Source organism: Monodon monoceros, unplaced genomic scaffold (assembly GCF_005190385.1).
Source record: "Monodon monoceros isolate NGI ecotype Baffin Bay Population unplaced genomic scaffold, NGI_Narwhal_1 Super_Scaffold_8, whole genome shotgun sequence".
Taxonomy (NCBI): domain Eukaryota; kingdom Metazoa; phylum Chordata; class Mammalia; order Artiodactyla; family Monodontidae; genus Monodon; species Monodon monoceros.
This window is the reverse complement of record NW_021703785.1, coordinates 66,940,011-66,961,203: the sequence shown is the minus strand read 5'-3', so window position 1 is coordinate 66,961,203 and position 21,193 is coordinate 66,940,011. Positions and strand designations below refer to the sequence as shown.

At 43.3% G+C, this 21,193-nt stretch overlaps 1 protein-coding gene across 7 annotated transcripts in view; it reads left to right on the top strand.

Moving 5' to 3' along the window:
- FRY (FRY microtubule binding protein) overlaps positions 1 to 21,193 on the top strand; it is a 426,693-nt gene that overhangs the window by 156,849 nt on the left and 248,651 nt on the right. For 2 of the 7 annotated variants that reach the window (XM_029209845.1, XM_029209850.1), the window contains exon 1: positions 17,457 to 17,526. The exons of 3 other annotated variants lie outside the window; for them this stretch is intronic. In XM_029209845.1, coding sequence (XP_029065678.1) covers positions 17,457 to 17,526 — 70 coding nt within the window. Of the gene's footprint in view, positions 1 to 879; positions 1,034 to 17,456; positions 17,527 to 21,193 lie in introns of those variants that run through there. 2 more of the 7 variants (XM_029209848.1, XM_029209849.1) reach the window with 2 other exon arrangements.

Here is a 21,193-nt window from a genome sequence, read left to right as displayed (position 1 = left end):
TGTGTGTGTGTGTGTGTGTGTGTGTGTGTGTGTGTGTGTGTGTGTGTACAGACATGTATGTCTGTATATCTACATATATAGAAGTTTAATGAAATTAGGAGAGCAGTTGAGACATACATTTTTATGTTTAAATGTGAGAGTGGGACTCATATACCTGATTAAAAAAAAGCCCTTTGCGGCCTGTGATGCAGTCTGCTCTTAGCAATCACTCTGGCCAGTGCTATCCTTTTCATCCTCCAAATAAAGCACAGGAGTTGGGTAAGAGCCAGAGTAGTTAGAAGTGTAAATAAGAGCTCTGATTCTTGGCAGGATTCCGCACACCTGTGTTAAACTGCCACAGGCGCAATCCCATTGGTGCAGACAATTTTATAAGCAACACCTGAGGGGGGGAGGTTCCTTCCTGAGGCCAGTCTTCTTTTCGCGCACAGTCGGCCTTCCCTGACCTCCTGCGGGCCCGCTCCTGGGTACTACGCCTCCTGAGAAATGCTGGGAATTTTTTTTTCGGTTACAAAGATAACAGTTCTCATGCTTCCAAGTGTTTCCATGTGTCAGATTCTGAGGGGTGACCTGTGTTGGGAGCAGAGTGCATGCAGGTGATACTGTGCTGGTGAGCCTAGCTCGGCTCGTCTAGCGGGAGTGGTTCCGACAGCCCGACGGGGCCATGGCTGCGACCTCAGAGGACGCCAGAACACTTGAGGTACCGGAAGAGCAAATGAATAAAACTTTATCTGCTTCAGAATTAGACTCTGAAATGCACCAATGTAGCTTCAGTTGGCTCTGAGAGCAAAGTTTGCAAATTTAAGAACAGTGTTTGGACTCATGCTTTGGCCATAACCAATATTTAAATATTTAATATTTTATTAAATATTTTAATGCTTCAGTCTCTCCATTGGTGAAATTCAGTGATGTGGTGGACCTTCACGTGATGTGAAGGTACACTAATTAATTGGTATCTTCTCAGGAAAAAAACCGTCACAGTGAGCCGTGGTGGTCCTTCTTGGTTGGAGCTGCTTCTCTGTGAATGACCGGCTGGGTAAGTGTGTCCCGGTAAAGTTAAGTCTTGTCCTTGACAAGTGTTTTCAGAGCATTATAAGATTTCATGGATCACATCCTGTATCAGCCTGGTTGTTTCTAAGGGCTGAACAAATGGCATTTAAAGAAATTTTGTGGTAATGGCAGAATATATCAGAATTAATCTCTAGAATTACATCACTCTGCTTGGATATTTTAGTAAAAACAGGCACGTGATTTTTAGTCTTTGGTTTGTGTGAAACAATTAGTTGTTCTCCGTTTTATTGTGTCTGTGGATTTTTACAGAAAACCACTTGACAGATGCACAACCGAAGAGTACATTTTGTATATTTAATGTATGGAGAGGGATGTAACCATAGCCGTTGCTTGTGGGCTCACCTGCAAAAATAAACTTCAGCAAGCATTTTATAGAATCTGTGATGTTCCAGGCACCGTGCTAGAGGCTGGTAATTCAGAGATGAGGTGCACGGTCTTCCACTTCTTTGAAGGAGCTCTCAGTTTAGTGGGAGGCAGACAAATAACAATCTCAAGGCTGTGTAACAAGTGCAGCTGCAGCCCATTGAGGAGCATGGGGGAGGGTTAGAGTTGAGAAAGAGAGAAAGAGGAGACTATACGGTGGAGAGCATAGCAGTATGGTGAAGTGATGTTTGGGGGAGCTGCGGACAGTTCCCTTTGGCCGAAGCGCAGGGCTGCGTGAAGTTAGAGAAGTAGGAAAGGGTCTAGGATGACAACCAAAGGTTGAGCTTTATCCCCAAAGTGATAGAGAACCATTGAAAAATCTGCAGCTGTAGGCAGGACTGCAAGACCAATGCGAAGACGGTTGCATTCAGCCCAGCAAGGAATCATCAGGACCTGAGTTAAGACAGTGGTGGTGGGAATGAAGATGAGAAGACAGATACAAGAAATATTTAAGAGGGAGAACTGACAGGGCTTGCTGAAGCTTTGGATGTGAGGGATGCGAAAGAACGGAGTTCTTGGCTTTCTAACTTGAGTGACTTAGTAAATGGTGGTGCCATTCAGGCGGTAAAGGAAGACAGTGGGAACTGGGGGAGGGAAGTGGTGAGTTCAGATTTAAAGATGTCGAATTTCAGGCACTTGCATGGTATCTAGTTGGAGACAGACCACAAAATGTAAAAAGGTACACGTGGACAGATACCTCAGCGGAAGATCAGAAGTGTAGAAATAATTCAGGAAATGTAAATTGGAGAGCGAAAGGGATTAGGAAGCGTATTCAGAAAGGGTGTGTGTGTTTAAGAAACTCAGCTGTAAGGAGGAGAAGGTGGTGCGTTGTTTCATCAGGTGCTGAATCCATAAAATGGACTTTCCAGCCTAACTGGCCACGTGCGTCAAGGTGTTCTGTATCATCATCATATCACAGGCTCCTCAGCACTGTTTCAGAGGAGAAGGGTCGAAATTTTTACATTAAAAGTCAATCAAGGTCAGACAACCGTCTGGGACTTTCTAGCACCTCCTGCTATTCCTGAGTAGAAAAAGAGTTTCAAAATCTCATTAGAGGGCTTCCCTGGTGGTACAGTGGTTGAGAGTCCACCTGCCGATGCAGGGGACACGGGTTCATGCCCCGGTCCGGGAGGATCCCTCGTGCCGCAGAGCGGCTGGGCCCGTGAGCCATGGCCGCTGAGCCTGCGCATCCGGAGCCTGTGCTCCGCAACGGGAGAGGCCACAGCAGTGAGAGGCCTGCGTACCGCAAAAAAAAAAAAAAAAAAAAAAAAAAAAATCTCATCAGAGATGTTCTGGTCTTGATGCTTTGAATAGGATGGGTGTGGAATAGCTCCAATGAGAGATCTCTCCTTAACATGTCAGAAGGAACACCTGGCCTCCTAGCTTAACAGGCACTTGGTGGTTTGTAAAAGAGCCCTGGATTTCAGTCCATGGAGTTCTTCCACCACTGGAGACCTGGGGTGAGTCCCTTCCAGCTTAGGCTTGGGTTTTCCCTCCATATAATAATAAGTGGATTTGACTGTATGCCTTACAAGACCCACTGCTCCAGGTTCACCAGACTTTGACTCTGTCGTCAGAGTTTCTTTTTGTTTTCCCTTCCCCATCCCTCCCATGTTTGCTTCTTCTACATGCATGGTTTGTGTAGTTTTCGGTTTACAGTACACTGCTAGGAAAGAGCCCCATCTACAACTGACACGGTTGGAAATTGTGGCAGGGGAATGAGAAATCAAACACCAAGAGAATTGAGACTACTTTCTTCCAGCTTACTTTCTCCTTGGCTTTTCGCCTCTTTGGGCTTCCAGCTTACTCCTCCTCTTGGCCGAAATGGGAGTTTGTTCAAAGAGATATCTGGGAGCCTGAAAAAATTATGGACAGCTTCTCCATGGGGGAGATTCAAGGCCTGGAGCCGCTAGGATCAAGTCACTAATGTGCTTTGACCCCCTGCCATTGGTTAGAATATTTGGTCATTCATTCATTTACCCCAGTAGCTCCTCATTCAATGATTACTTACCAAGGGCCTCCTGTGTGCTGTTTATTGGGCTCAGCTGGGGTCCCAGGGTGCCGGCCTGAAAAGGTGAACACAATGAACATGGAATCTGCCCTAGTGGAGTTGATAGTCCAAAGAGGGAGGAAAGAATACTGGAAAAAGTTACACAGTAAAAGTGTAACTACAAATTGTGATAAGGGCTATTAAAAAAGTAAAAGTAGCGATGAGGAATTTTAAGAGTAGGTCTGGATTTAGACCAGGATGTCAAGGGAAGGCTTCTCTGAAGAAATGATGCTTAGATAGGAAGAAAAACAGGATTTAGCCAAACAAAGAGAACAGAGAAAGCATGTAGGCAGTGGCCCAGCACTGCTTAGACCCTGAGGTGGCCAGAGACTGGGGGGGTGGGGGAGAAGGGGAGACACACAGGTGTGGCCAACTGGGCAAGAGCTGCAAAACCAGGAAAGTTTGAGTAGAAGAGTAGAGGTCAGGACAGCAAAGGCTGCTGAGATGCCATTTCCGTTAAAGACTGAGCAAGGTCCGCTGGCTCACTGGAGGCTCCTGGTTACCTTAGCGGGAGTGTGGCCACAGGAGACTGAAGAGGAAATGGGGGGACAGGTGTAAAAGCAGCCGCGCTAAGACACTAAGCTATGATGGGGAAGTCGGGAAGAGAAGGTAGAAACTGGAAGGCAGTGTGGAATAAAAGGAAGCGTTGCGTATTGTCTGTTGCTTGCTTTTCAGATGAGAGGTTTATTCAGAGTTTTAATAAAAACAGGAACGATCTCATAGAAAGAGAATGGTTAAGATACAAGAGACTGAAGGAGTGAGGTCCCAGCAAGGCGGCAGAGATGGGTCAGAAGCGGCGTTTCCTCCATCCTAACAGGAGACGTGGGACTCTTCAGGTGGTTTTGGGTATTTGGTGGCAGAAAAATGGGAGCCTTCACATCCGATGCCACCTGTGAGGCAAAGTCATCCCTGCGAATGGGATGGCAGGAGGGGAAAATGCAAGACATGACAGCTGCAGAGGAGGGAGCCCTGCTTACCCCACGACCCCTGGCGGGGCAGCCTGGTCCCCTGTACCTGCTGGCAGGGCTCTTTTCTCCTCACCATCTGTCCCACTGATCCTGTCAGCGTTCTTAGAAGTGTATAAGGAAGGTGTTTTGAGTTTGTTTCCTGTGGTTTTCCAATGCCAGATGACACCACTTTATGTAATTTCTTTATGAATCCAGAATATTCTGCCATGGGAGCAGTGCATTTTGCTCTGGTAATTTTTCTTCCCTGTTTTATTTCTGATTAATGTCATGATCCTCCCCCCTCCGTGTTCTTGCTTTTACCCTTTAAGTTGCTTATACCCTTCGGCCTTGTAATCTGAAAAGCACATGATTTTGTGTCTGTCTTTTCTGGTTGTTTTTTTGTAACTACATCTCACAGTTCAGTCTGCCTTCCATCCCATTTTTATAGAACACATTATGAAGTTGGAATCTTTCATGCAAGCCCACTGGCAAAAATATCCAAATACTTTGCCTTCTGTATTTTTTGGCCTTTCTCTCCCCCAACACCCCCTCCCTCTTTTTTTTTTTTTTGCGGTACGCGGGCCTCTCACCGTTGTGGCCTCTCCCGTTGCGGAGCACAGGCTCCAGACACGCAGGCTCAGCGGCCATGGCTCACAGGCCCAGCTGCTCCACGGCATGTGGGATCTTACCGGACCGGGGCACGAACCCATGTCCCCTGCATTGGCAGGCGGACTCTCAACCACTGCGCCACCAGGGAAGCCCACCCCCTCTCTCTTATGATTAGGAACTTTCAGGCAACATTTGTGGCAATAACTAGAATGTCTGCTAGATCTTTCCTTTCCTTCCCTCTTCTCATTCCTGTTAGCCACCTGGCGCTCACCAGGCCCTGTTGCTTTCATCTCTGGGCTTTGTATTTGTTGTTTCCACTCCGTGTCCTGTGCTTGCGCTCTCCAGATCCCTGTCTCTTTGCTTCAAACACCCAGAGTCTGTCTTTCTTCTGGATGACAGTGTGAAGCAGGGGAGCCCCCTTGGAGGTATGAGTCCTCTTGTCGGGGGTTCATATGTCCATACCAAGTAGCTTTAGAAATAATGAAGGATGAGGAAGGGCACTAACACTTGGTGAGCACTTGCCTGCTAGGTGTGGTCCTTATGCTGTATGAACCCTTGTGGTAATCCTGCTGCAGGGAGTGTGGATCCCAGTTTATAGACAGGTAAGCAAATCCCAGAGTCATTCGTGACTTCTTGAGAAATATTTCAGGGCCAGGACTGGAAACTGTCCTTCTTCCGTGCCTAAAGTTCAAGGGGACTGGAGGTTATCACTGTGCATCCTCTGGACACTTACGAAGGAGAGGCCTGGTTAAGGACCTTAACTTGCTTCAGACACTGCACTCCCTGTGATGTGGGGGTGGCTTGCCTGGCAATCAGGAGTCTTTAGCCCTCGAGTCCAGACAGGAATCTCCTTCACCACTAGGTGGAGATGTAGCAGCACCGCAAGTGGTCCCCGTGCAAATGGAAAAGTAGACCTGGGGACAAGCCTTCTAGGGCAAGGGCATTCGAACTTTTTTTTTCTCCTCTTTAAATAATTTCCTGATATAAAACTAACCATTTTGAAGTGACAATTCAGTGGCATTTAGTACATTCACAGTGGTGTGCAACCACTGCCTCTATCTATGGCTCCAAAATAAAACCCCTTAACCATTAAGCAGATTCTCCCCAATTCCCCCCTCTCTGTACGCTTGGCAACAGCCAGTCTGCATTCTGTCTTTATGGATTTACCTATTCTGGGTGTTTTTAATAAATAGAATCATACGATATGTGACTGTTTGTGTCTGGCCTCGTTCTCATAGCATAATGTCCTCAAGGCTTATCCACGTAGCATGTGTCAGTACTTTGTTCCTTTTTATGGCTGAATAATATTCCGTTATATGGGTATACGACAATTTGTTTATTCATTCATCCATTGATGTACATTTGGGCTGTTTTCCCCTTTTGGCAATTGTGAATAGTGCTTCTATGAACATGGGTGTACTTCTCTTTGGTTGAGTCCCTGTTTTCAATTCTTTGGGGTATATACCAAGAATGGCATTGTGGGGTCATTTGGTAAGTCTACGTTGAACTTTCTGAGGAACTCCTAAACTTTTCTACAGTAGCTGAACCATTTTGCATTCTCGCCAGCAGTGTATAAGATTTTTTAAACTTTTTTGACCAAGACGCACAATGAAAAATATATTTTACATTGCAACCCAGCATTCACATGTGTGTATGTGTTTATATAACATATGTATATATCATACATATTTATATATCATACATATATATATGAAAACAGAAGTTTTATGAAATAGTGTTCACCCTTATTACTACATGATACACTCCTATGTGTCCTTCCTATTCTATTTTAATAGAAAAATAGGCTGGTTTTGATCCATCAAATTAGTTCCACAACTCAAAGCAAAATGAAATCTTAGCTGTTAAGATCAGAGCACTATTCTAAATGTAAGTAATAACATATCTCCTTTCCATGTGGATAGTCAAAGAATTTAGGCTATCATTCATCAGTTTAGCAATGCACAAGTTTTTTGGGGGGGAGCTTATTTACCTTATGAAAATGACATTTTATATCGTATATTCTCAAACATGGACAATTTAGATCATATACAAATATAAGTTGTACTGCATGTAGTTGACAATGTGAGGATTGTAATTAGATGTTATTCTATAGTCAAGCAATGAATTTTTGGGTGGGTATCGTACCTATGGTTTCTAGGGAAAGTCCTGTGATACATGTTATTTTCATTTATTGAATGGTTCAGTTCTTTATATATCACTTGAATATTTCATAGTAGAGTAAGATACTGCAACGTGCCATGGGATGACAGAAAGAGCAAGTGGTAATAGAAGAGAAAGAAATAGAATCAAGAGAATTGGAAGAGGGACTTCCCTGGCAGTCCAGTGGTTAAGACTCCGCGCTTCCAATGCAAGGGGCATGGGTTCCATCCCTGGTGGGGGAACTAAGATCCCACATGCTGTGTGGTGTGACCAAAAAAGTATTAGGAAAAAAAAAAAATTGGGAGAAAAGCATTAGAAGCTTCTCACATCTGCAGTGATAATTTATGACCATCTTTGAGAACCTGCAACTGTGAGCTTTCCTGGAAGGCGAGGTATTTGGGAGCAGTAGAGACTAGGGGTTGGAGGAAATTCTTTTAGAAAGAATGAAGGACTGATGCAAACAGGTCCACTCCTTGGGCAGATGGGAAAAAAATTACGTTTTACTTCTTATTAACCTCTAACTGAAATTTTCTATTTTCTTCATTTATGAACATAGGCAAGAAACCTAGTATTAGCAGCACCTACGACTTCACTACTAATTGAAATCAGAGATAAATTTCATCCCATTACAGTTACTTTAGGTAGATTTCAATATTGTTTATGTTCATTATTTCATTTAAAAATTATAACTATTAGGCTTGTCCCTAGATTATTTTTAGTGCATTGTTAAAAAAATGCATACATACAATACCATAATTTAAAATAATTTGATTTTTTAAAATCTGTTTTTTAAAATAATTTGATAAATGTATTTCAGAATAACTGGTTCCCCCTCCTCAGACACTGCTGGTGGGAATGTAAATTGATACAGCCACTGTGGAAAACAGTATGGAAGTTCCTTAAAAAATTAAAAATAGAGCTACCATATGATCAATCAATTCCACTCCTGGGTATATATTTAGAAAAAATGGAAACACTAATTCAAAATAACTGGTTCCCTTATAATCCCACATCTTTGGTCTCATTCATGTAAACACATTCTGGAAGGAGCCATTGGCTTTGCCAAAGGGGTTCTTGCCCTAAAATAGTTAAGAACCCCCTAAAGCTGTCCTCCCAGTAAGAGCCAGTGGCCGCATGCAGCTCCTGAGCACGTGGACTATCGTGGCTGGTCCAAACTGAGACGTGCTGTAAAATACACAACACATTTCAAATATTTAGTGCAAAAAAAAATTCCACTAATTTATATTTATTGCATGTTGAAATGGTAATATTGGGGGTATATTGGGTTAAATAAAATAAATTGAATCTAACCTGTTTATTTTTAGTTATTATAAATGTAGGTACTAGAAAATTTTAAATTGCATATGTGGACATCACTGGCCTAGTGTCAGACCTGAGCTCCAGTCCTGGGTTGACCACATAACCAGCAATTATCTTCATTGTTGTTATTATCATTATTCCACCATGTCCTAGCTGTCAGATCCCTGTCAATTGCCATTTCCTTATCTCTAAGGGTAGATAGAGAGCGGAGGAAGAGTACTGCTATGTTCATTCCAGATTGAGCCTTCTTCCTAATACATTTCTTACTCTCAGAAATGCCCTGCCACCGTATCTTACCCAGAAGTCCAGCAGAAGCCCCACAGCCATATCCCTTTTCCTTATTCTTCTGCTACTTGTTGTCTTAATGAACAAAAAAAATTAATTATATACATGAGAGGGATATACAAAGGTGAGGGTATAAGAATTCATAGACAAAGCGAACTTTTTTTTAATTTAAAGAATAAGAGAAAAAAAGAAATTCCAAGGGATATTCCCCTGGAGAAGTAAAGAAGATGGAAATAAGTTTTGAGGTCGGGTGGAGTCCTAGGCAGACTACAGATGCCACTCACTCATCCTGTATTTATCCAGAGAGACTCAAGTGGCATTTGGATAAGACCCAAGCAAACCACCAGCAGATTCCTGGAGTTTAGAAATGGCCGCTCAAATAGCGGGACAACCCTGGTGTGTTCCTAAACTAAAAGTCCAACAGGCTATGTTGAATAGCTGGGAAGGTGACAGTGTGTTTCTTTAAGAGGAAAGGGCTGAGGAGGGACATCCCACCCTTTTGTTTGTCTGATCCTTAAACTGATGGAGCCCTGAGCATCTTAACACTAGTGCTCTGGGAATCCAAAGCCCTTTCATCTACAGAATCTCCTCTGAGATCAGGAAATAACTTTCTGTAGACAGCAGATACTAGCGTATCGCGTGCATCTTATGGATGGGAAGGGAATAGCTCAAGCACAGAAGTGGATCACTGTGGCCAGTACCTGGTGGGAGAGGGGCTGACTGTGAGCTTGGGTTTCTCCATAGCTAACACCACGAGGGTCAGAAGCATGACCTTCCGCCTCTGTTTCCCTAGGCTTCGTAGAGTGACCTCACCCACCCCAACCGTCTGCAGAGATTGTTGTTCTCCCTTCTGGCTCCTAAGCATTTGGAACTGCTCTCCCCACCAGCCTGTTAAGTTGCTCCCTTCCATCATTCAGCCGGTTTCTAACAGCCACACCCTCCTACACAAAGCACTGCCTGTCTGGTCGAAGCAGGGTGGTGATTTCCCCACCCTTTCTGAAAACATGCCTTGCAAAAGATTTTCTCTGTCCTCCAAAATATACTTGCCCCTTCACAGTTACATTTTCCACTACATTTGAACTGTGCCTGTTGGAAGAAGCATACGATGTAGGTGTTTCTCTGATTCACTGTTGCTGGGCTCAGACCACAGTCTTCTAAAGTTAGGAATCAGAGGGTCTGAACCACACGACCCCAAGAACAGATGGTCACTTTGAAGATTCTGAAGGTTTAGTCAGTGATGCTCAGTGAGGCAGACACTTGTTTTTTAAAGCATTATTTCCGAACAAAGGGATATTCAATATGGCTTTAATTCCTTAGCTCAACTATTCTTAATCTCAGTGGTGATGATCTGGCTTCAGCTATGGCTTATCCCTGGTTTACAGGATGCATCCAGTTGTATAGTTCCTATACAATTGTATAGGTGTATAGTTCCTAGTTTTCCTCTAACCTGAATAAAGCACTTTGACGTTGGCTCATTAATTTCCCAGTAGACAACTCCATTATTTTCATATCAATTTATCTCTTTCTAATTCCAAATTATTTTTTGGTCCTGTGTCTACTTCTCCTACTAGTCAGGCAGTGTGTGCTTTATATTGGATATCTTCAATACTAGCTTTATCAAAACATAATTGAGAAGGTGAATCTGTTGCCTAAAAATTCAAATAATAAATGCCAAAGACTTACATAAAATAATTGATTGCCCAGTGTTCTGCTTTCATCATGCCATGGTTCCTCCCAATAGTATGGAGAATCAAAGGCTGGCCTGCCCAAGAGATGAGGCAGTTTGGTGATAAGAAGCAGCATCCCTCATTCAGTAGAAAAGTAACTTGTCCAGGGTCATAGTATCAAGGTCAAAATTAGGAGCACAATAATTTCCTGATTCCCAGTCCTTCAACTTCTGTTCATAGGTAACTATAAACATGTGATCACACCTAGAAGAAGGAAAAAAATTTTAGTGTTTGTAAAATTTAACTAGTAAGTATATAAAAAACTAACCAAAACTTCTAATTTTGTCCAGTTTCATTCATTGTCCAGTTGATCTGACCCTTATGACTTAAACTCTCATTTATTTTTATGCATGAAATTAGGACCATTAGTGGGAATATTAGCTCTAGCCCTAAAAAGTACTTAATTTTTATCACTAAATAATGAAAATAGCCTACCACATCTCAAAAATTTTAATGTAACTATGAAAATGCTCCTTCTGGGCTTGTTAAATTATCGTTCCTATGGGGAAGAACCAGCATTTTCTTAGTTATCATCTAAATGGCAAATAGTGTTTGGGGAAGAGTGATGATTAAGATAAATAGAATTGGTTTTTACTTTAAGTATTATCCGTGCATTTTTGGTAAATAATATGCAAAGCAAATGCCATTTTTTACTTCTTCAGAAAGGACTTAATATTTTATAATCATATATCGTTAGCTATTGTAGCTAGTTATATTGGAGCTGTTTGTATCTCAGTGTAAATAATTTTTCAGGTTGCTGGTAGTATATGAAAATAGGGTAGGAAACTAGTACCTTTGTGATAAAGGTAAGCGGAGGAAACCTTTCCACATTTTCTCTTTACATGCACGTCTGTCAGAACAGTATTAAATACTACGTGTGCCTTGCATTTACTCTGCAGAAATTGAGGTCAAATCTTTATACGTGCAAAATATATATGAACCACAGCATCTCCTGGGTTGAGCTCTAGGTGAATAATATCCAAACATGCAGGCCCTACCTTGAGAGGTTAATGGGAAGAATAAATTAGGCAAATATTGAGCTGATACTAAGCCAACCAGAACCCTGCTAACTTTACCCTGGGCACTGGAAGTTAGAAGCACTAAAATATTAAATAGTACTCTTTTCTTTTTGTACATGCACGTTTAGGTTTTTATCTCTGCGAACTTCAGCCTTCCCCTGGTAGCCAGCAGGGGTGGGTGGCTGGACCGGAAGGGCCCTCTGTGATGGGCAGGTTCCCTCTCTCCCCCTTTCCCTAATCTGGCCCTGGAGTGAAGGGGGCATTTTGCACTGGGTATTCTGGGTTCATTGCTAGTTGTAGATCTGCTACTTAACAGTTGTCCTCTTCTTGTGCGTTCATTTAATTCTTATAAAAGAACCTGTGAGATAAGCGCTATTTTTCAGACAAGGATACCGAGACCACGGGGTGTTCAAGACTCTGGTCTCCTATATTGCTCCCCTTCTAATTAATATCCCTTGAATATTTGCTCTCAAAGTCTCCATTCATTTATCTGGAGCAGTGTCGAGGGAGAAGCCCAGTTTTCAGTTCTCCAGTTAGGAAGGTGCTGGGGTGGAGACCTGAGTTAAGGGACGCTTTAGTCCCAATTCCTTGTCCTGGTGTCTCGGTGCCAGTTGTAGAAAGGCACCCCACAGGTGCCCAGCAGACCTACCCCTCTGTTCAGCTTTGTCTGTACAGGTCCTCTAGTTACAGCGCATTTACATCAAGGGCTCAGTAAATGTCCATCCTTCTACCTGACTCTGAACTTGTGAAACACCCTGCGTGACACGAGCTCATGAGGGAAGGAGGCCTTCCCTGTGAGAGCAGCAAGGGGACGGGCTTCAGGCTTGTCCTCTCCTGCTTCAAACTTTAAGGGCTTCCCATTGCCCTAGACCAACGTTCAGTTCCTTTGTCATGGCCAGGAGAGATGAGTGGGGAAGAAAACTGGGTTCTGCTGCTGTTGCTTAATGAAAACAATTTTAGGAGACATGATTTTCCTTGTTTATGTCTGAATCTGTGCAGCAACAAGCTGTGCTTTAATGAAGTTCTGTCACATTCAAAAAATTTAAATGTCTTTCAATTCATTTCAAAGAATTATTTGTACTGGATAGTAATGGAGTAAATGTTTTCCAAACTTGCGGAATCTATTTTTGTGAAGACTTGTATATGTGGGTTGGATTTTTTTAAGGGAATGATGATTGCATTCCGTGTTTACGAAATGAACGTTGTGTGCCATCACTTCCTATTTTTTTCTCTAATTTCTTAGCATAGGCTAGATCAGCCCAAATTATGCATAGACCAAAATAGCAGCTTGTAATTTATGTCAATCATTTGTTCTTTAGGTTATCTCTAAAAGGCCTCTTATTCTACTGCTTAAAGAAAAACAAACCCCTTTCTCCACAATTGTCTCCATTGATCTCAGCTGCTGTCTTTCGAACTCAATCCAGGCGATGCTTAATTTGACTTGGAACTGTTCTTATTAAGAAACAATATATACTAGTAGGGATATAATATATTTAGTGCTGTTTTGGAATTTGAAAGTCCAGATCAAAAATTGATACAGGAATTTTTCTTACATTAAGCAATTTTCCTTTGTTTCCTCAGGATGCTGGTAAAACATTTCTCCTCTGCCTCACACATTCTGTGCATGAATGTACATGTCACTCTGTGACAATAATTACATGTGTGTAGCCACGTGCAGCCACGTCCTGCGGGGAAAGGGGGCGGATTCTAGTCCTAACCCAATCAACTCACTCAGATGCTTTAAAATCATTAGATAATGGCTCTCCATGTTGGCAAGCATCCAGATAGTTTGCCTCGCTTTGTTTTCACATTTGTTTTTAATACCACACATTTTGGTCTCCAAAAAAATTGTCAAAAATGCTAAGAAAGGGAAAATTGAATATGAATTAGAGCACAAACCGATTGCACTTCTGTTGCACGTTTTTGTCACAGGCAACAGCCAGCACTAGGCACGCATGACAAGTCTGTTCATTCACTGACTCACTCAATGTATGTATTTTGCAGGAGGTCTTACCGTGTGCTAAGAGGTGGAGGGGATACACAACAGAGTGACACACAGCTCTTCGGGGGGGACATGGGACAGATGGTTATAATAGGAATCCAGGTAGGATGTGGGTAAATGCCGTGGATTGTAAGATACAATCCATGTGCCCTTTACCACCCTCATCCCACTGCCATTCAGCAACCTGGGACCTGGGTGACCACTTGGCCTCTGCCTTCCTGAAACACTCTTGTTTTCTTAGTTCCTGCTGCACCACCCAGGCTATCCCCAGCCCATTAGGTATCTTGATCACAAATAGGCACCCCTTCCTGTGGGTTGAGTATTGGGTAGATGCAGTCACACACCAGGGTGGACACAGCCCATCACCACCCATTGACAGCTTGGAGAGTGGGGTTCGGACTAGATGTCCACCCTTAATCGCCCCACTCCCACCCCAGGTCAGGCGTCCCTTATACAGAACACAACCTGTGGGATGAATCAAATTAATGTGAAAAATCATGGCATTCTTCTCTGGGTTCCTTTTAGGTAGGGCTACAGCCCCCCAGGAGACAATTCCTCCTCCAGACTAAAGCCAGATGGGAAGGCAGTGTGTAGTCCTGGAAAGCCAGGCCTGCAGCACTCCTCTTAGTGATAACAAGGTTTTTAGCACCTCTTCCTGGACTTTTCGCTAAAGAGGTTGGTAAGCATGATTCTGGCCTTGCTTGTGGTTAAAGTAAATAAATAAAATTTAGAATAAATGACTCAGGCTCTAAAATTTGCTGGACCTCAGTTTTACCAGCCATGTGACTTTGAACTTTGGTCTTATTTTATGCCTCTTTAAACCTCCATTTTCTCATCTGTAGAATGGGGCTATTAATAGTACTTCATAGGGTTGGGGTAAGAATGGGCACCTTTAAATATGATAAAGTAGGGATTTTCAGGACAATATTACTTTTCAACAAATGTAGATGGTGTCATTAATTGTTATCACTGTCTCAGGTCACTTTCCGACTCCCACCCACCCCTACCTTGATACCATTTCCTGAGGCCTCCCACTTTTTCTGTATTACTGCTACTTTTCTCTCAGCCTCCAACATCTCTGCCTAATTCCTTGCCTAAAGATTCATGTTCTCCTAAGATTCTTAAGGAAGGGTCCCTCTTTTTTACAGATATGAAAGCTGAAATAGTTTTAGTTCATCTTAAATGACAACTGAAGTCTCATAACAAGCCAGGGACGAATTCAGATTTTATTTTGTATTTTAAATACCTCCATCCAGGTGCCCATTCTGACTACATTTTTCATAAGCCTCCCCCACACACCTAGAGAGAGAGGAAACCAAAGGGTAAATATGTCTTATCCCAGCTTGCAGCAGGTGTCATGCTATTTGGTTTGCAGGGCTTTCAGCAAAACAAAAGGCCTTTTCTGTCCTTTTACAATATATGCTCTCTTTAAAGGTACTCGAATGAGAAAAAAAAAAAGCCTACACTGGACAAGATTTCGGCTTCTAACAGACAGAAACTGGGCTCTTAGTTGCTGATTCACTCTTCACAGGGAAAACTAAATGCCATTAAACACATTCTTTTCTAAATAGCATTTAAAATTTTATGAGAGCGTCCTTTTGAAATAACATATATGAGTGACATTCTCAGCAAATTAATATGTTTATAGTAGGATTGAAAACTTTTAAAAGCCAGTTAAGATCTCTTTTATAAAATGAACAGAGAAAAATCTGTCTGCTTGAGTAACAGTATATAATAGCATGTTTGGTTATTGAGCTGTTTTAAATATCTCCACCTTGCAGTCCCTATAGTTACCATTGGTGTTCAAAGGTGATAGAGCTTAAATGGTACAAAAATGTATTTAACCTAAATTTAAAAGTTCTAGAGTCCCTAAGGGTTCATAATAAATATCAAGATAGCTAACATTTAAGCATTTACTGTATGCAAGACAGTATGCTGAACCCTTTCATTCATAATGTCATTTAACCTTTCCAACAACTCAATGAGGTCAGTACCACTATGGATCCCCATTTTACAGATGAGCAAACTAAGGCTTAACAAGGTTAATAGCTTACCCTAGGTCTCAAAGCTAGGAAATTCTGATGAGTTTTGAGAGGCTTTGTGCTCATTAACTCCAAGGCACCCTGCAGCCTCCCTGTTCATTCATTGCCAACCACAGTGAGGGAGGCGCCAGAAAGGCGGGCGTGGATATTTTGGTTTTCAGATGTAACAGCCATTTTGGTAAATCCTTTGGGTCCTGTTTCACCTGGAATCCATATATTCAAAGTACAGGTGATAGAACTAAATTAGCTCATGAAACAGAAGTCAGTCTCAGGAGGCTTCATGAGGAGAAGGTGCTGTGAGTGGAGTTGGAAATCTTGGTGGTGGAGTGCTTACGTTTTGAATAAGGAGTTTGAAAAGCTTATTGTATTGATAGTGTCTTAGGGCATTCCAGGACAGTCCTAAAAGTTCTCTTTAGTGTTGAATTTTTAAAAATTCTTAGTCTTAGAGAAAGTGTACTCTTTCCCTACTGTTAGTCTGGAAAGTCCTATTTGTGTGTTGATTTTGAGTGGGGGAGGGGTGCTTACTTTTTTGGTGAAATAATTATTAATATAGTTTATTAACGCCTTTGGAAAATGTTAGTCGTAAGTGTACTGGGGAGGGGGAAGGATTCATGGTTGATGAGATGCTTAGCCAAATCCCACCTACTCAAACGTAGCCTGTCAAGATTAAAGTTCTCTTGTTTAATCGCCTAGTCCAGCTAAATAATAACATGAAACAAAGCTAACAAATCAGGACGCCTGATATCAAGATTTCATGGAGTAAAAAGCCATTGTGCAGCAAGGAATATAACGCTTTGCTTCTTTTGATAACAAATAAAAATAAGCTTTCCTGGGCTTGGTGGCTCCTAGAAAAGACAGGCTTGAAGATCCATTGTGGAGCCTGGCATTCGGTAAACAAGCCTAAGCAGTTCGTACCGTCCCCTTCGGACGCACACGTTGGGGCGGGGGAGCGGGTGCCCCTCAAAATGACAGCATTTCTGGGAGGGCGCAGCACGAAGTGCAGCTTCCACTGTGCCCGTGAAAGGAGGGGAGGAAAAAGCCCAGGCCGATATCCTGTTATCAAGCTTTCCTGCTGCAGCGGGGCGAACGGAGGGGGCTTTTCAGAAAACGTCGCTGCAAACCAGATCCAGGGGTGCCACTTGGCTTCCTGCGGCGACGCGGTTGTGTGGATTTCGGGGGGCAGACGCCGGGGGAGCCGCAGCGATGCAGCCGCGGGCGGCTCACCGGCGGCCGTGCTGAAGCCGGGAGGTCCCTCCCGCAGCTGAGTCGGGGCTGAGGAGTGGCTCAGGTTGAGCCCCGGGGGGCGGAGGCTGCCCTCCCAGCCCATCCCTCAGCCCTGCGGCGGCCCGGAGGAGCCCTGGGGGCCGGAGCCTGTCTGCGCCGCGTCCGGCAGGCCGGCCGAGAGACCCTCCCTCCCGGGGCAGTTGGGGACTTCCTCGGTCCCGTACCTGCCGGGCCGAACCTGTGGGCGGCAGGCAGCGGGCGTGGCTGGTTATAGCAGCTCAGAAATGAAAGCAGTGGCCGCCGCCGCCTCTCAGGGCTCGGGATCAGCCCCCAGCAAATAAGGAGCCAGTTCTGGACCCGAAGGAGGAGGAGCGGCCGAGCATCTCTCTCTCCGGCGCCTCCGTGTCCTTTAAATGAGGACTTGCTGCCGGCGCCAGAGGTAGATCTGCAGAGACTCCCTCCCGGCTGCTGACCCCGCTTACATCACTAACCTGTGACAAGCGCATCTCCACGCCCGGTACCTGCTCCCCCGGCGGCTCCCGGTTCAGTCCGAGGAGCAGCCTCTTTGTATGCCGCCGACATGGCCAGCCAGCAGGACTCCGGCTTCTTTGAGATCAGTATCAAATATTTACTGAAATCCTGGAGTAATAGTGAGTAATAGAAAATAACCGTTTGTTTGTTTTTGTTTGCTGGGTGTTGCCTAAGGTCCGAGAAATGAAATCTCAACTGGACGCGTAGGCTTGTGAGCCGAGGAAGTTTTTTTTGGTTTTTTTTTTTTGTTTTTTTTTCTTCCATCTGCTATGAAAATCAAAATGTCAGAGACTGAACTAGCTTTCCTGAAGTGCAAAGGCTGCGGTGGAATTACAGTAGCTTTGGTTTGATTAAATTTTCAAGTGAGATGGCCCTTCAGACCCTGGCCAGCGCAGGATGGGGCATTCCAGGCTGCATCTCCTGCCTTGGTGTTTGTTTAATGTGTTCAGGTTTTATCGAAATATTTTGTGAAGTGTGGTTTAATCAAAGGGGTGTGGCAGGGTTTCAGAGTACTTCATAATTGTTTTATTAGGGTATTGTCTAAAGAAAAAAAAGTACTTAATAGTCCAAAGCCTGACTCATCTTTTTTTTTTGACTATAGAGGCATTTGCAGATTTATTTGATCTCTCCCTGTCCATGTGGGTGATGTTCAGAATGCTGTTACAGTATTTGACTTTTTGAAAAATCCTGACGTTTGTTATAGTGCCAATAAGGTGCTTTTCTGAAACATAAACAAGTGAGGTGCTGACCATAAAATCATTTATTAGGATATCAGAATGTTATGGCTTCTGAAGTTCCATTTCTGACCTACTTAAAGGTTTTTGCAGTCAGATATTTCCAAAAGACAACCTCTAAGGCATCATGGATCCGGAATCAAATTAAAATGAGGCCTTCAGGTGATCAGTGATGCCTTGTATTTTCTGAACAGTTTAAAAACAAAGTCTTCTTTATTTCACCAACCAGCCTTTGTACTTGTTTTGGATAAAAGACCGGCTGGTGTTACAGATCCCTAATTGTTTAAAATTTTTAAAAATTTTCCAAGAAAAAAATGTATGTTGTATTCCGTGCATACTAATTAACCTACCTGTGCTCAAAAGAGCTGGAGATTAATTATCTCCTACACAAATGACCTGTGGCCAAGATTGTTCTTAGGTAAACAAAAGCGGGGAGGAGAACCTGTGCCATAATTGCTTTGAGAAAAGAGCCAGAGTACCTTCAGCCTGAAGGTACTCAGGGATATTCATCTCTAAATGATATCCATAGAAACCTTCTTTTCCAGATCATTTTGCACCACTGTATACACTATGGGGCTTGTCTGAAGCTGTTTTTCTACAAGTGGGAAGCCATTTGGGAGTAATACTGTCACCCTAACACAGCATTCCTTTGTTATAGTCATAATTCATTTATCTTGGATTCATTACTTGTGTAATGCTTCACACTCAAAGGGTGAGTTTTCCTTTGTTTATCCTTTGATTAATGAAAAGAATTTGACATACAAGGTTCTTTATGGAACAGTTTTCCAATATCTGGAGAGACTTACTGTTTGACATCAGTGTGTGGTTTTGAATCACTATTTTGAGTACTTTAAGGCCAGATTATTTTCTTCCATCAATTTCTGTCATTGCCTCATTAGATAGAAAATTATGTTGTGACAATCCTGAGGCCAATGGGATTTCTTTTAAAATCTTTCTCCCCTTTTGTCTATTTTCAAATTACTCTAGACAAAGTCTATGTTCTCTCCACCCTTCCTAAACTCTCCATCCCCCTCCCCGCCCCCCTTCACATCAGGAGATGGTTCAAAATGACTGTTCATTTCTACTTTGAGAGTGTCTGGGACACAGTTTTGAATTCTTTCAATTCATTCGGCAAATTTTTATTCCACACCTACTACATGCCAGGCTGTGGAGCTACAAAGGTGACTAAGACACAGCGCCTGCCCTCTATCTTAATTTCTTTATCGCAGAAGAGTGAACTTGGTGATTCTCTAACATGCCTTTGGGGGTCAGAACGTTTTGCAGTCCTTTCTTAAAAGAGGAACAGGAAATACACCTTATGCTTAGGCTTCCTTAAGCTTGGTGCAACACTAGCATAGCTCTCAGTTTTACATATTTTCAGTGGCAAAAAAGAGAAAGGAATTTGTGTGGAAGACAAAGTAAAAAACAGAAGCCTTAGGATGCTCAGCCTACTCAGGGCACCAGGGCTGAGAGGATGCACCGTGGGGTCGGCAGCTCATGGGCCCAGCATCACAAGTTTGAGAGGTGAGGAAGCCCCACTCTGCCACATACCCGAATGGAGAATCAGGCCTCTAATTATGTAGTGGTGCTTATTGATAAAAGTACAACAATTAAAAAGCAATAAAACAAACTCTATAACCATGGCTGACTGCTTTGCAAGGTGGTAGTAAGACGAAAGGTGATTCTGTGAGTATTTCCAGGTTAAGATTTCCATCTTTTTTTTTTAAATGGCACATTGTAATTATGTATATATTTGTCTCCTCTGAAGAATTAACAAGGCAATTATATCAGTCATTGCCTGGTGAGATATATTAGCTTTTCGCTCACTGTTCTTTTTTTTTTTTTTTTTTTGCGGTACGCGGGCCTCTCACTGTTGTGGCCTCTCCCGTTGCGGAGCACAGGCTCCGGACGCGCAGGCCCAGCAGCCGTGGCTCACGGGCCCAGCCGCTTCGCGGCATGTGGGATCTTCCTGGACCGGGGCACGCACCCGCGTCCCCTGCATCGGCAGGCAGACTCTCAACCACTGTGCCACCAGGGAATCCCTCACTGTTCATTTTGATGCTCCCTTCTTCCCTGGCCTGCCCTGTCAAGGCTGCCCTTTCATTTTAATGGAGTTGGAAATTCATATGGTCTTGATGTCTGGAAATAAAATGTCCTTTGTTGACTTCACTGCTTTCCTTATCCGCTTGGACACTTGTCCTGTTGCTTCTTCCCCACCCTTACCTAGGCCTTCCCCAGCTGGTCAGTGATTCTCACAGCTGCACCGTCTTGATGTTCATGGCTGTGGCCACCATGGGCCCTCTTCAGTTTAACCTGGAATGTTGCAGAGGTCTCCTCATGGTTCATCTGACATAGAGCAGCCTGGAGAGGCTTCTGCCAGCTTTTCAAAGACTATCACAGCCTCCTGTGCCCCCGAGTGTCAGGGACCACCATACAGGACCGTCTTTGAATTCCTTGTTGGTATTCTCTCATGTTGTTTATCTTTTCCAGCCATAGTTAATCTGCTCCCCTCTCTGCATTTCACTAACTTGCTCTCCAGTCCATGCCCGTACACATGTCAGCCCCCTAACCTGGCACGCCCTCACCTAGAACACACAAACTGCAGAACCAAACAGGCCTGGTTCAGATCTCTGATTCCTGCATTTGTGAGGCCTTGGAAAATCAATTAACTACCCTCTGCCTCAATTTTCCCATCTGTAAAATGGAGGCAACAATAATGGATACCTCACAGGAGTAAATGAGGCGTTAAGATGTCAAGTACTTAGCACAATATCTGACACATTGTGAATCTCAATAAATTTTAAAATAATATTAATGTATTCCACTGCTTCCCTTTATTCTAAACCCACTTAAAACCAAACTTAGACCATTTTTCACCTTAGCATTGACAGCCTCTCTGGAGTATTCCATGAATAGTCAACATTCACTACAGCTCCTGCTTTGGGCCATTCTTTTTTCTAGATTGACTTTTTATCTTTACCCCTTTTTCCACCTCAGCTTCTAGTGGACGGTGCCTACCTTCCCTAAGTACATACCTTCCAGCAGCGTGGGA